Source organism: Entelurus aequoreus, linkage group LG03 (genome assembly GCF_033978785.1).
Source record: "Entelurus aequoreus isolate RoL-2023_Sb linkage group LG03, RoL_Eaeq_v1.1, whole genome shotgun sequence".
Classification (NCBI taxonomy): domain Eukaryota; kingdom Metazoa; phylum Chordata; class Actinopteri; order Syngnathiformes; family Syngnathidae; genus Entelurus; species Entelurus aequoreus.
Window position 1 is genome coordinate 50,651,829 of NC_084733.1, and position 16,438 is coordinate 50,668,266.

Consider the following 16,438-nt stretch of genomic DNA (forward strand, 5'->3'; position numbering starts at 1 on the left):
GGTCTAAAAAAGGGGGGTCTATTTAAAGGCTAGATTATACAAATGAGTTTTAAGATGGGACTTAAATGCTTCTACCTAGGTAGCATCTCTAACTGTTACCGGGAGGGCATTCCAGAGTACTGGAGCCCGAATAGAAAACGCTCTGTAGCCCGCAGACTTTTTTTGGCTCTGGGAATCACTAATAAGCCGGAGTTCTTTGAACGCAGATTTCTTGTCGGGACATATGGTACAATACAATCGGCGAGATAGGCTGGAGCTAAACCGTGTAGTATTTTATACGTAAGTAGTAAAACCTTAAAGTCGCATCTTAAGTGCACAGGAAGCCAGTGCAGCTGAGCCAGTATAGGCGTAATATGATCAAACTTTCTTGTTTTTGTCAAAAGTCTTGCAGCCGCATTTTGTACCAACTGTAATCTTTTAATGCTAGACATAGGGAGACCCGAAAATAATATGTTACAGTAATCGCGACGAGACGTAACGAACGCATGAATAATGATCTCAGCGTCGCTAGTGGACAAGATGGAACAAATTTCAGCGATATTACGGAGATGAAAGAAGGCCGTTTTAGTAACACTCTTAATGTGTGACTCAAACGAGAGAGTTGGGTCGAAGATAATACCCAGATTCTTTACCGAGTCGCCTTGTGTAATTGTTTGGTTGTCAAATGTTAAGGTGGTATTATTAAACAGATGTCGGTGTCTAGCAGGACCGATAATCAGCATTTCCGTTTTCTTAGCGTTGAGTTGCAAAAAGTTAGCGGACATCCATTGTTTAATTTCATTAAGACACGCCTCCAGCTGACTACAATCCGGCGTGTTGGTCAGCTTTAGGGGCATGTAGAGTTGAGTGTCATCAGCATAACAGTGAAAGCTAACACCGTACTTGCGTATGATGTCACCCAGCGGCAGCATGTAAATACTAAAGAGTGCAGGGCCAAGAACCGAACCCTGGGGAACTCCGCACGTTACCTTAACATAGTCCGAGGTCACATTGTTATGGGAGACGCACTGCATCCTGTCAGTAAGATAAGAGTTAAACCAAGACAAGGCTAAGTCTGACATACCAATACGTGTTTTGATACGCTCTAATAAAATATTATGATCGACGGTATCGAAAGCGGCGCTAAGATCAAGAAGCAGCAACATAGATGACGCATCAGAATCCATCGTTAGCAATAGATCATTAGTCATTTTTGCGAGGGCTGTCTCCGTAGAGTGATTTGCCCTGAAACCGGATTGAAAGGATTCACAGAGATTGTTAGTCACTAAGTGTTCATTTAGCTGCTGTGCAACAATTTTTTCGAGAATTTTGGAAATAAACGGAAGGTGGGAGACCGGTCGGTAGTTTACCATGAGGTCAGGATCGAGGTTAGGTCTTTTGAGCAGAGGATGAATAACCGCTTTTTTGAATGCTAGGGGAACAGTGCCGGAGGAAAGTGATACGTTTATAATATTTAACACTGATGGACCTAATAATACAAACAGTTCCTTGATAAGTTTCCCAGGAAGTGGGTCAAGTAAACATGTTGTTTGTTTTATCCCACTTACACGCTGTAATAATTCCTCTAATGTTATTTCATCAAAAATAGAGAGACTATTTTGGAGGGCAGTGTCCGTCGTATATACAGTCATATTTGTGTTAATAGAACCCAGTTGTAGCTTGGATGCATTGTCTTTAATCTCCTTTCTAATGAGTTCAATTTTCTTATTAAAGAAATTCATAAAATCATCTGCCGAGTGGGTGGAGCTACTGGGAGGAGTCCCTTGTTGGGTTAGCGATGCTACTGTACTAAACAGAAATTTAGGATAGTTTTTGTTGAGGCGGATGAGATTTGAGTAGTATTTAGCTTTAGCTAAGGTAAGCATGCGTTTATAAGTTATTAAACTATCACTCCATGCTTGATGGAAAACCTCAAGTTTAGTCGCGCGCCATTTGCGTTCCAGTTTTATACATGATAATTTATGAGCTCTAATTTCTTCTGTAAACCATGGGGTGCGCCTTTTAGGGGCCCTTTTTTGCTTTAGCGGTGCTATACTATCAATAATTTCGCGCAAGGCATCGTCAAAGTTGTTAGTGAGGTTATCATAATTTGGGAATGGTGCCATTACCAAAGGCAGTAGGTCAGCAAGAGTCATCGTTGTGGCAGCATTAATGCTGCGGCCGCTATAGCAGTTATTATTATTATTAGCTTGTTGACAATGAGTCAAAACTTCAAATTTTATAAGGTAATGATCGGACATTACTTTAGTACATGGAAGTATCATAACTTTGGAGGTGGTGATACCCCTGACAAGCACTAGATCTATTGTATTACCGTTGCGATGCGTGGGTTCATGTATTATTTGTGTAAGACCACAGCTATCAATTATGGTTTGGAGCGCCACGCACTGAGGGTCCGATGGGGTATTCATATGGATATTAAAGTCCCCCATTATGATTATATTGTCGGCGTGCGTCACTAGATCAGCAACAAACTCTGAGAATTCACTGATAAAGTCCGAATAGGGCCCAGGGGGGCGGTAGATAACAGCCAGGTCGAGAGGTAGCGGTGTGACAGACCTCATAGTAAGCACCTCAAACGATTTATATTTATTATTTAGGTTAGGGGTAAGGTTGAAATTTTCATTGTATATTAGTGCGACACCCCCTCCCCTTTTAAGAGGACGGGCAACATGCGCATTCGTATAGTTAGGAGGAGATGCCTCATTGAGCGCAAAAAATGTGTCTGGTTTGAGCCAGGTTTCGCTAAGACCAATGACGTTAAGATTGTTGTCTCTGATGACCTCATTAACTAATAACGCCTTGGGAGACAATGATCTTATGTTTAAAAAGCCCATATTATAGGTATTGGGCTGTTTTGACGAGTTTTTGTTAAGATTATCCGTAGTAGCAATATTAACAATGTTGCGTTTATTATGCGTAGTGCACTTTAAATAGTTTCGACCATATCTAGGAATTGATATGACGGGAATTTTCCGATTGTTTGCTTGGTGCTGCAATAGACTGGACATATCATAATTTGCCACCTCAGTAGAATGCATGTCCACCTCTGACACAGACACAACAGAAAAAACATTATGTCAATTGTGTATTATTCTAAGAGAATTGCTATGCGTACATGGATTATCCAGCCTGGGGCTGGCTAGTTCTAGCTTAACTGACTCCTCACCCGGACTAACAGACATTGTAATTGCCTGTGACCGGGCTTGCTCTAGTGTAGTCAGTCAAGTGAGACTTAAATAGTAGTCTGTTTCTAGACAGGATGATGGCGCCTTCCTGGTTAGGGTGAAGGCCGTCTCTCATCAGCAAGCCTGGTTTGCCCCAGAAAGAGGGCCAGTTATCAATAAACGTTAGTCCCTGTTGCCTACAGAAGCTAGACAGCCACTTGTTAAGCGAGACTAATCTGCTATATCTCTCATCATTGCCTCTCGCAGGCAGGGGGCCAGAGACAATTACTCGATGCCTGGACATCTTTCTGGCGAGATCACAAGTCCTGGCTATGTTTCTCTTTGTAATCTCTGACTATCTCATTCTAGTGTCATTGGAGCCAACGTGTACAACTATATTCGCATAATTAGTGGTGCGATTAGCCTGTCGTACGTGTTTACTAGGCCTGTTGCGAGTTAGCTCCCTAAGATTAGCTTCAATGTCAGGTGCTCTGGCCCCGGGGATACACTTTATTGTGACTGGTTTGCTAAGCTTTATGTTTCGGGTGATGGAGACCCCTATGACTAAGGTGTGGTGCCCGGTAGACTGGGGTGTAGGACTAGCTAAAGAGCTAAATCTATTATGCGTCTCAACCGGTACACCGTAGCTTGTAGGCCGCTTAGGACTGCTACAAGCTGGGCTAGTTAGCTCGCTACAGCTAACGCTAGCAGATGTGTCCGCAACATCTAAAGTTACGACAAACAATAAGTGACGAAAAAGTACTATCCATCCATTTTCTACTGCTTGTCCCATAATCAATAAAATAGTCAATAATCTATAAAACCAGTCATGACATTAGGTACAATCTAGAATAATATCTTACCGCAATAAATGGTGGCCGATTTTGCAGTCGTACTAAAAAAAAACTGCCTGAAATCCCGTTTGCCTAACACTCAGAGTTACGCAGTGCCCTTGAACGCCTCGTCAATGTAAACAGTGCAGGGAGCACAGTGCTTGATAGATCTTGCTCCAACATGAAGAAAAGATACAGACATAGACTTGTAAACGGTTCTCTATGTGTTTTATGAACAAATAAACCATCCATCCAACCATTTTCTAACGCTTGGGGTGCTGGAGCCTATCCCAGCTGCATTCGGGCAACATATAAACCACACACACATATTTAGGATGATTAAAGGATTCCCTGGCCGTCTAAAGTGTTGCAGTCTTTGAAGTCTTTGAAGAACCCCCACTATCAGTAACAGTGAACCCTTATCCAGTCTTCATGGAGACTGAGTCTCCAATGTGTAGTACTTCAGGCATTATCAACAAAAAATTTAATTAGTCCAGATACAGAACATTTCTACATGTAAGCATGAGGAAATGTCGACCCCCCGCCACTATGAATAAAACCTTTGCAGTCTAAAATGGTGCGCACTTTGGACACCTTTAGGTTAGTATTGCGAACCATTGATTTACACGGTCAGAATTAAAGGGGTCAAAAATGACTTTTTCTACACTTACAACATTTCCAAATCTATATTCCATGTAAAGGTGATTCTTGGGTCCAAACTTTGAATAATTATGTTTTACAGACCGTCTTCGTATACTATAATTCTCTCAATGTTATGTTTTTATTAACTTATTAATGTAATATTTATAATGTTTTTATTTTTATCTTTATATTTTATCACATGTTTTATACTATATTTTTTAAAGTGGTATTCATTTTAGTTATTCTCCAGTGTGGACTCCTCAAAGGTGGTGTTTTTCCTCAAATTCTCAGTGCCATGCCATGTTTTGCTTTTGCTTTGTTATTGTCAATAGTGCTGTGTGTGCGTATGTGTGTGTGTGTGTGTGTGTGTGTGTGTGTGTGTGTGTTTCTTTTCTTCTTTTTTCATTCATTTACTATTTTGTTTTGTACAGCACATTGTGTTTGCTACTTGCATGTGTATGAAAAGTGCTATATATACAGTACATACCAACCATGTAAAGTGCTATATATACAGTATATACCAACGATGTTGTAGTTTTTAGCGCTTCCATAGCATGTCTACCGACCAGATATATGTTTGAACTATACACTACTTTGTATTAGAAATGGCAACAGCGGAAGATGCATGCACAAGCCAGTCTGTCCCTCAACAAGATGATAGGGAAAAATAAGGGACTTATTGATTACAGCGTCGGACTCCAATGGCGGACTCACGCAAAGCTCTTCGGGTAAATATTTACCATATATGGGGATTTCTGCTGATGTCACACTTGGGAAAAACGTCACAAATACGGCAAATTCCCAACGGCTCGTTTGGAGGAAGTATGAAGGAAGGCAAGATTGTTTTATAAATATCTCCGCAATGCCTCCATGCTTTGATTTCAAATGTTCTGTACTTGTGCGGATCCCATATACAGAAAAACAGGTACAAATAAGTACAAAAAAGTCGGTTTTGCATAATAGATCCCCTTTACAGTGTTTTGTTGGGCTCTGTGAGTGCTAATTTTTTGTGACATCAGTTCAGACATCAGTGTGTATTTTTGGTCAAAAACTATTCTTTGTGTCATATTGTCATTTTACATTCCATTTTGTAATAGAGCAATTGTGTCCTCCTTCTGTATAAGTCTCACTGGTTTCCCTCTTATTTCCCTTGTTATCTTTTGCTCTTCCATGTCACTCGCTTCGCTTCTCTTTCCTTTGTCTCTGCATTTACTGTAGAGTCGCCATGTTTACCACCTAGGGCAGGGGTCGGCAACCCGCGGCTCCGGAGCCGCATGCGGCTCCTTGACCACTCTGATGCGGCTCAGCTACATGCATGCCGACCCCCTCGATTTTCCCAGGAGACTTATGGATGTCAGTGTCTCTCATAGACTACTCCCAGGGAAAAATAATCCTATTAACACTCTAATTACTATATAAAGGGCGTGCCCTAATTGCACTGCAGTAATTGTCCTCTATAGCATTTACTTACAGCATGCCAGGCCAGCCACATGTTGTATGTTGTTATTACTTGCTCACACAGGAGACAGCAAAGCATAGTTACTCATCAGCCACACAGCTTACACTGACGGTAGCCGTATCAAACAACTTCAACATTGTTACGTTACATATATGCGCCACACTGTGAACCCACACCAAAAAAGAATGAAAAACACATTTCTGGAGAACATCCCACTGTAACACAACATAAACACAACACAACCATTACCCAGAATCCCATGCAGTCCTAACTCTTCCGGTCTACATTATACACCCCGCTACCACCAAATCCCCCCACACATCAACCCCCCCCTCTTCGTGGTTGGTTGAGCGGAAGAGTTAGGGCTGCATGGGATTCTGGGTATTGGTACCGTCAGTGTAAGATGTGTGGCTGCTGAGTTAGTAGCCTTGCTGTCTCTTACGTGAGCAAGCTAGAGCTGCATTCCACTTGTGGCCGAGCAGGTACACTGATTGGGCAGACTGTAGAGGGCGCCAAATGTAGTGTCATCACGCTCTGATATTCGGGAGTCTCCCGGGAAAAATGAGAGGGTTGGCAAGTGTGACGCAAGCGACATTCATCCAAAACTCGCGGGCTGCACTAACATCCAATTCCCACATTAAAGTGCGTGCCGGTGCGTGTGTCTGAGACCCCTAGTTAACATAGCACAAAGCATGTAAGCTTTGTATGCGGTGTTTTTCATTTTAAATTTTAAAAACATTTTTGTGGCTCCCATTACTTTCTTTAATGTGTGAAACTTGCCAAAATGGCTCTTTGAGTGGTAAAGGTTGCCGACCCCTGACCTAGGGTGTACAATTGATTGACTGAGTATTATCATGTGAAATGGCTTAACTGAAATGCAATTGGTCAGTGTATTTCCTGATCCGTACGTGTGCCTCACAATACGAAGGTCCTGGGTTCAATCCTGGGCTCAGGATCTTTCAGTGTGGAGTTTGCATGTTCTCCTTGTGACTGCGAGAGTTCCTTCTGGGTACTCCGGCTTCCTCCCACCTCCAAAGACATGCACCTGGGGATAGGTTGATTGGCAACACTTAATTGGCCATTGTGTGAATGTGAGTATGAATGTTGTCTGTCTGTGTTGGCCCTGCGACTTGTACCCCGTGCCTTCCGCCCAAATGCAGCTGAGATAGGCTCCAGCACCCCCCGTTACCCTGTAAATGACAAGCGGTAGAAAATGGATGGATGGATGGATCTCCCAGTACTGTAAACGCTATAAAGCTGCGCTGTTGAAAATACCTACACAATTAGTTGACTTTAGGTCCATGTCTGTGTATCTTGTAGGACGGCGTCTGGGTCTGGACTTAGACCAGTTAGTAATCCCTGGGGTACTCCGTTCCACAGAAATATACGCAGACAAACTGACTCGTTTTTTACTCGCAATGTTTGGCAATATGGTAACTGAGACAGCTTGCGCAAACCTGGGAAAAACCTACGGTGAAAATGTTTGTCAAACATAATCCTACGAAACGTGAGGCGTACGAAAACCGAGGTTCCGCTGTACTTAAGATAATGTGTTTCAAATACTTTTTTTGCAATACCAAATGTTGGCTGGAGGATTTTAAACAAAGGCAAAGTGTTTACAAGGCTCTGAACTTGAACTAAATGCATTTTTTCAACCCATTTCACCTTTTTGCATTCATCCACTGAGTGTACTGTGCTCCTGCCGCTGGCCTCATCATAACCCCCTCTGGCATCTCGTCTCCTCTCAGCAATTCAAACAGTAAAGGGATTAGTTGGTGCCCGAGTCTCGCTGCCTTATCAGTTGTGGGCAGGGAGGACTTTGCAGTCACACTGCATCCATCCCCACTACCTCTACAGCAGGGTGGGGTACATCCTTCCGAAGCACCCTCTAACACAAAGCGACACACTCAACATAGTCCCGCACGCTTACACACAGGACCGTCCCAGATTACTCACGCACCTGTGATGTGTGCGACTTAACTCTCAGCTCCAAACCCATGCACAATCTCTTGGAAATACGCTCATAACTCGGTTGATGATTTTAGAACTCGCTCAAGGACACAGCTCTTCATCTATAGTGTATAAATCATGAGTTGTAATACACCCCACATTTTCCACCCCCAAAATCTTAATACTTAATTTTATCAAGACATTTGGACAATTCTTTAACTTTCTGAGAACAGCCTGAGAAAGCCCATTTTCTTTTGAAGCATGACACAAAGCAGGAGCCATAGGCAGGGAATGGTTTAATGAAACTTGGGGATGAACTACCACAGAGAATGTAAGCCAGGTGTTTTCTGAGGTCGAACTTCAGTGACATCTCACTTCAAAAAAGCAATTAATTGAATCAATGCTTATGAATTACGACGTACACACACAATATTGTCAGTGTGATTTCCAGGGTCCAAATACTCTTGTTCATTGTGCAAAGGTGTCCAAAAATGTTCTGTGTACTGAAGAATCAAAGAATACGGTCGCCGACTTTGGTATTTTCATTCTATTGTTTGATTCTATAAAAAGGCTAAAAAAGTTATTTATATTTAAAGACAAAACCTTGTGTTATTAGTTTTTATTATAAATACCCAACATCCCAGTTTATTTTTAAATTCTCCCCATTCGCATTGCTGCTTTTTAGTACAATTTTATCTCTACAATCTACCGCAGGCCAAGACAAAAATATCTGCGGACTGCAAATGGTCAGCAATTTAGACACCCCTGATATAGAGCAGGGGTCTCAAACTCAATTTGCCTGGGGGCCACTGGATGCAGTGTCTGGGTGAGGCTGGGCCGCAAGAAAAGATTTCTTAAAAAAAATGTTTTTAAATGTCTTTATTTTTATTTTCAACACAAAATAAAATCAACATATAAATGAACAAAATGAGAATTAAGTAAATAAATCAGTCATAAGTAATAACAAGAGAGGAAAAGTCTAGCAAAACTCCTAGCCATTATGGACAACACCTCCCACCCACTACACTCGGACCTTGCGGGGAGAATGAGCACGTTCAGTGGAAGGCTCAGACTCCCAAAATGCAACACGGAACGACACAGGAGGTCCTTCATACTGACAGGCAGCCATCAGACTGTATAATGCCTATGTTCCTTGACTGCACTTAAATGTAGAGTATATGTAGTATATGTAGAATATATTTATATGATTTATATATTATATATATAATATATTATATATATTATATTATTTATTGTTATTCTTGTCTATTGTGAGCGAACTGTGGTGCTGAATTTCCCCCAGAGATCAATAAAGTACTTTCTATTCTATTCTATTCTATTCTATTCTAACAATAATAATTCGATTTCTCCAGTCAGCAACAATGTATACACATACACATAATGTGCAACCCGGTTCACTCTCTCATCTCCCTGGTATTTTGCATACTCCTCAGCATGTCTAGTTGTATAATGACGTTTTAAATTGTATTTCTTGTGCACCGCAACTTTCTCTGTGCAAATAAGACACGTCGGGGTGCCCCTGTGCTCAACAAAGAAATATTGCATCTCCCACTTTTCCTGGAATTGTCTTTGCTCATCACTAACCTTTCTCTTCACTGCACGCTTTGAAAAAGACATGTTTGGGGTTGTGGAATATATTTGTATTTGACCGACGCACGGAGAATAACGTTATTTCCGCAATGTGTGTCGTTCCGCTTTTCCTCCCGACAGCAACACGGCGGTCGGCGGAAAGTACCGGCAAAAAGTGACGGCTCCCGGAGTGTTATCCGGCGTCATATAAAAATGTATGTAGTGTTCATTGTGTGAGGCAATACAAATTAAACAATAAAAAAAACAAATAACGGTTTGAATTGGTCCAGGTTATCAGAGACTTTATTACTGACGGACAGGTGTCGCCGTGTGACTGCAGCCAGGCACGTAAGACAACCCTCGTCTCCATGGCAACGTTTCTGTCGCTTTCACTCATTTGCCGCTTTTCCACTAACGCAGGGGTATTTTGGACCCAAATAACAAAAATCGTCTTTGTCTGGAGCCAACGTGAGGGGGGGGGCTCGCTGTGAAGTTTACAGTTACGGTAGCACAATTAGCCCCAATCACGACTAACGTGTTACACGTCCAATTCGCCCAGCGACTCCCTGTCGGAGTATCAGCGCTGGGGTCCAGTGCACCACACTTTTGTATTGTCGCTCGCTCCTTCGGAAGCTACTGCACCGCTCGTCTACCCCGCCCCGACCGGCGGGAGCGGAAAAGACACACACAGTGACAGAGACAGGCAGAGAGAGAGAGAGAGACAGAGAGCGAGAGAGACAGAGAGAGAGAGAGAGAGAGAGAGCAAGAGAGCGCGAGCGAGGGAGGGAGGGAGGGAGGGAGGAAGAGCGCGTGCAGGTCTCGTGGAAAAGCAGCAAAACGTTTCTCTGCTTGCATCACGCAAGTGACGTCAATGTTCGGTCCTCGAGAGCCATATACCACACCATGATTGGTAGATTCCTTGTAGCCCGGAAGAGTTAGGGCTACAAGGAATTCTGGGTATTTGTTCTGTTGTGTTTATGTTGTGTTACGGTGAGGATGTTCTCCCAAAATGTGTTTGTCATTCTTGTTTGGTGTGGGTTCACCTTGTGGCGCATATTTGTAACATTGATAAAGTTTTTTTTATACGGCCACCCTCAGTGTGACATGTGTGACTGTTGACTAAGTATGCATTGCAGTCGCCTACCTGTGTCTGTTGAAGCTGCACACAACATGTGACTGTGCAGGCACATTGTTTGTATGTAGAAAAAATGGACGCTAAACCTTGTGCCCTCAATATTGTTGTCCTCAATATTGTTGACTCAATATTGTTGTCCTCAGTATTATTGATGGGTGAAAAAAGGGAGGATTTGCAAGAATGCTTCAGCTCCGCACACAGCGCTGTCAAGCACCATTCATATAAAACTCGCGGGCCGCACTAATATTAAACGTTCATATTAAGGTGCGGGCCACACAATTACGTCTCGCGGGTCGCAATTGGCCCGCGGGCCGCATGTTTGAGGCCCCTGATATAGAGCATTCAATGACATATCCATGCTCATCATCCCTGTTTGTGATAAATGGTCCCCCTGTCAACATGTCACATGTTTATCAGTCAGGAGGCAAGGTTTAATCAGTGTTGTGGATTAGATCAGTCGAGATTGGTTCCTTCTGTTGATTAACAAAATGATACATTGAGCAATATCATCGTTGCGCAACACTTCGTGTCATTTTGCTCCTGCCTCCAGGTGATGAGTGTGTATGAGTTTTCACGTGTTGACAGCCGTGTCTGAGAATTTGAAAAGGCTCATTGTGATCTTATCTCCATGCAGACAGGGCGCGTCCCCTTTCACTCTACCTAGCTCCTGTGTTTGATGGCTTTAGCCCTCAGACGAGGCTTGGCCCATGCATTCCAATGACCTTGCTTATAAATAATAAGCTAGCTGGCTTCTGTGGGCGCGCGCCTGTGTCTGTGCATGCTGATCAGGTGGTTACAGCACACACTCGTAGAAGGGGGACGGGTATTTGTATTTGACTTTGGTGTCTTTCAAGGTGACTGACATCATAGTGTGCGTGTGTGTGTGTGTGTGTGTGTGTGTGTGTGTGTGTGTGTGTGTGTGTGTGTGTGTGTGTGTGTGTGTGTGTGTGTATGTGTGTGGGGAGGGGGGTGGGTTTGATCCATACAGCACTGAGTACTCATCACTCTGTTATACCCAAACACTCCATAATTGTCCACTAGCTGTGTCACAACAGGATTACACAGGGGATTATTAGCCACCACGACCATGCTCGTTCACTCTTATGTTTGTGTTTGCAGTTCTGGAGCTTATGTGGTAATGCTCTCACACCCAAACGTGGAGTTTTCGGCAAGACAGGGGATCTGCAAACCATCCTCTGCCTGGCATGTGCCAAGGATGAGGTCACGTATTCGGGTGCCTTGAATGGCGACATCTACGTGTGGAAAGGAATCAACCTGATGAGGACAGTGCAAGGCGCTCACGGGGTAAGTTTAAATCAGCTAGATGTGCGTGACAATGCTTCCCACCCCAACAATGCATTCAGTAAAGGTAGAACCACACATGCTAACTTGCTCAATAGAGAAAAATCACTCTTTTGCTACACAGGATTAAATTATATCTATGAGATCAACAGCTTTGTTGTGGAATGGGAGGATGGGGGAGGGGATAATAACTACAGTACATGCTGATGCTTGCTTTTGGTACCACCAAATGTTTCACTGGGGATTCCGCAGCCTGTCTCTCTAGCACTCGGACAAACGAGACCACGAACAGACCTTTCCAGTGATAACACAATTGCACCTCCTGCTCCTCCAGAGCTCAGTTTAATGTTCAGGCCAAAGTAGCAAGTGGCTGTGAAGGCTTCGTTAAACAGCCACATTTACAGTACAGCACAGAACTGGTTCTGTCAACGCTCGTTTATCGCACACTAACAGACTGTCATTTCTTCCAGTCAGGGATTTTCAGCATGAACGCTTGCGAAGAGGGTTTTGCCACCGGTGGCAGAGATGGCTGTGTTCGCCTGTGGGATCTCAACTTCAAACCAATTACTGTCATTGATCTCAGGGAAACAGACCAAGGATATAAAGGTGATGTCAAACTGCCGCCTCTCAGTAAAGTTCACTGGCCAAATTAGGCTTAACCCAACCAAGTGGAATATCTATAAACACAATGCTGTTTAAGTCATTATTTTATGTTGTCCCTACTAATATTTCCTTTCTTCTTTCCTCCATCGCCTTTATTTGTTATCTTGGACCTAACAATAGTTAGAGGTGAAAATAGCAGAGGTGGGTAATGTGTTAATGGGCGTATTTAAGAGGCGTGTCAGTCTGTTTGTAGCCATTCCCATATTGTTCTCTTGTTGTTAGTGAATTGTTTTACAGCATTTTTAGATGTCATACTTGCCCCTTGCTCTCTCATCCCTATCTCACTTTATTAAATTGTCAATTGCAAATTGGCAATGTCTGGTTGTGATGTCTTGTGTAGTGTAACCTCCAAGATCAAACACAATAAGTTCTGGCACGCTGGTCAACTTCCAATTTGGTTGTACCATTGTTCAAAATGTTTTTTGCTTATTTTTTTCCTATAACTCAGTTGTTTTCAATTATTCATGACAGAATGTTTTAGCGACACCCCTAAATTAAATTACTACTGAAAACTTGATGATATTTATTTTCATATCTTTACAACGTTCTGTATGAGTTAAATGTTTCATATATGCCGCTGACGAAAACTCCTTTTTTCTTTTTATACTGTCACAAACTTCTTCATTTCTTTGCCCCCGTTAACTCTGTACACAAGTGTTCCTGTGTAATTACCAGCTCTGCAGGGTAGAACAGGGAGCCTGTTTCGATTAAGCACTGCTGCCACATAGCTGCAGGCTTGTGTATTGGTCTAAAATGAATACTAGACTTTAGACACAATCATGAAAATCTACCCTTCTCCTCGCTATCACTCTGACACCTCACCGTGACTCCAGGGGTCCCCACCCACTAAATTAGAAACACTGTCATAATTAATAAAGGATATCAAAATATTCTGTTCGATGAGGTAGCGACTTGTCCAGGGCGTACCGCGCCTGCATTCGGCCTTCCGCCCGAATGCAGCTGGGATAGTCTCCAGCCACCCCCGCGACCCCGAGAGTGAGTAGCAGTAGAAAATGAATGGATGGATGTAAAATATTATTTTCTAAAGTCAAACTGTCACCATCATTAAACCGTCATTACGAAAATCTTTGAAATAATGTTCTAAATAGCCATAAATGTTTAAATAGAAGGTAGCCAATGCATAACATAGTAATTGTCTTTCGGATTCACCCGTCAGAGAGAGTCTCAGTTAGTGCCTTCCTGAGGCTGTTAAACAAGCACTGGAGAGCTCCAGTGGGTGGATGCTCCATTACCACTACACTACCATTAGCACTAAACAAACAATTATTCACCTTTTGATGATGTGTGACGAAAGAGTCGGGGACACCAAAATAGAGAGAATGATGATCTTGTCTAAGCTTTTTAACATGATTAACTCCCATACAAGTGTGAACAATAAATTCCCTTTATAATAACATTTTGAAACTCCCTTATCATGACACTGATGTGAAAAGGGAGGATTGCTGCATATGCCTGGGGTTTTATTTTGTTTACGACTAAACTGGCTGACTTTTACTAGTACATTCACATTTCTGGCTCTATGATTACTGTCATACTTTTCGTCTTTGTAATCACTTTTTATGCTTCTGTGAAATCACAACAAAAACACGCAAAAAACACTGTTGATTAATTGGATGCTCATTGAGCTGAAGTATCTCTAAATATATTGAAAATTATTTAAACTCCCAGGTTTATTACATTCTTGTGATATAGTCTTCCCTAAAAATGTATCTTGAAGTCCAACATTTGACTTTGCAGGTTCCACTGTAATATTCCTGTTAACGGGGACGGCGTGGCGAAGTTGGTAGAGTGGCCGTGCCAGCAATCGGAGGGTTGCTGGTTACTGGGGTTCAATCCCCACCTTCTACCATCCTAGACACGCCGTTGTGTCCTTGGACAAGACACTTCACCCTTGCTCCTGATGGCTGCTGGTTAGCGCCATCAGTGTGTGAATGTGTGTGTGAATGGGTGAATGTGGAAATACTGTCAAAGCGCTTTGAGTACCTTGAAGGTAGAAAAGCGCTATACAAGTATAACCCATTTATTTATTTAACATCTGCCTTATTAACACCTGATGGCTTATTAAACAGTCTGAATCATCTTTTATGTTGTTGCTGAATGTATTTGCACTGGTCAATTTTTTGTTTAGAATTTCTTCTGCTGTGTGTTTGTGTGGATAGGGTTGTCTGTGCGTAGTGTGTGCTGGAGGGGAGACCACATCCTGGTGGGCACGCAGGATAGTGAGATCTTCGAGGTGGTAGTCCACGACCGCACCAAGCCTTTCCTCATCATGCAGGGTCACTGTGAGGGTGAGCTGTGGGCACTGGCCGTGCACCCCAGCAAACCTTTGGCGATGACGGGAAGCGATGACCGCTCAGTCAGGTGATGTTATTGCAATATTATATCATTGTTTCAGTGTCTAGGATTGTATTGTTATACAATGTCAGTACATTACACTGTATTGTATTAATTTGTATTACTGTGCATAAAAGCTCTGTGAATTTTTTTTTTAGGGTTGGGTGGTACTCTGCGCATTTAAGTATCAATCTGATACCAAATAAATACAGGGCAACTATTGCCAATACCAATACTGGTACTTTTTACCTAAAAATTTCAAAATTGTTGAAGGATTTTGTGAGTTTGACTCGCTATGTTGATCATAATTATAATCAGAATAAAACATAACAGAAATAGATACAAACATGTTTTATTAAAAGCTTTAATTTGTATACAACTCAACTATTAATACAAAATTTCCCTTTATCACATATAGTTGTTGTAATGTCAACAGTGCAAAATAACTAAACATTAGGAAAAACTATACTATTGCCTATTTATTACAATACATACAATAGGGATGTAACTGTATGAAAATGTAATATCACGGTTATTGTGACCAAAATTATTGCGTTATCATTACTACCGAGGTATTGTTAAGTGGGCTTAAAAAAATGTGTCCAATGCTTCACTAACAAGAGTATTCTGCCGGGCGTTGTGGTGTCCTACTCTGTTCAGCGGTCCTTGAGCGCACCGTAACAACACAGCTTGTTAGTTCAGTCTGTACAATTAAATTGCTTAGTTGCTTAGGCAGTAATGTGTATTTTATACAACTTTAGATTGGGGTATGTTGTTTCCTAATGGGGAAAGACGTTAATGTCTGTTGTATTCATGTTAGCATTTAAGGTAGTGCCAGTCAATCCGTAAGTTTATCAAAGTGCAGCTATCAATCACATTTTTTTGATCATTTTAATTTGAACAGTAATACTAACCGCAAAAAGTTTTACCACGGTTATTATTAATACCGTTTATTGCTCCATCCTTAATATACAACATAACAACAAACAATTTAACAAGATAAAACAACACAACAAAAAACACAAATATATTTTTGATTAATATTGATTACATTGTGCTAGCATAAATCCGACATTAATACGACCTTGGGTATAAATACTATTAATATTTCGATTGATTTGCCCACCGCTAGAACTTTTATCACAACTTTGATTTCTCATATCTTTACTCCTCCATAGGATATGGAGCCTTATTGATCATGCCCTGATTGCTCGCTGTAACATGGAGGAGCCGATCCGCTGTGCAGCCGTCAGCACTGATGGTATTCATTTGGCCCTCGGAATGAAAGATGGCTCTTTTACTGTCCTCAGAGTCAGGCAAGTATACAACAGAATGCCAGACT

The 16,438-nt window shown here is 42.0% G+C and overlaps 1 protein-coding gene across 3 annotated transcripts in view; it reads left to right on the forward strand.

Annotated features, from left to right (window-relative positions):
* The window catches only part of eml5 (EMAP like 5), a 119,861-nt gene that overhangs the window by 53,956 nt on the left and 49,467 nt on the right, over positions 1 to 16,438 (forward strand). For 2 of the 3 annotated variants that reach the window (XR_009825315.1, XM_062042075.1), the window contains exons 5-9: positions 11,896 to 12,081; positions 12,549 to 12,684; positions 12,862 to 12,882; positions 14,922 to 15,123; positions 16,275 to 16,412. Coding sequence is in view for 2 of the 3 variants with exons in the window: in XM_062042075.1 (XP_061898059.1) it covers positions 11,896 to 12,081; positions 12,549 to 12,684; positions 12,862 to 12,882; positions 14,922 to 15,123; positions 16,275 to 16,412 (683 nt within the window). In the remaining variant the exon portion in view is untranslated. The remainder of the gene's footprint in view (positions 1 to 11,895; positions 12,082 to 12,548; positions 12,685 to 12,861; positions 12,883 to 14,921; positions 15,124 to 16,274; positions 16,413 to 16,438) is intronic. The other variant, XM_062042076.1, reaches the window with a different exon arrangement.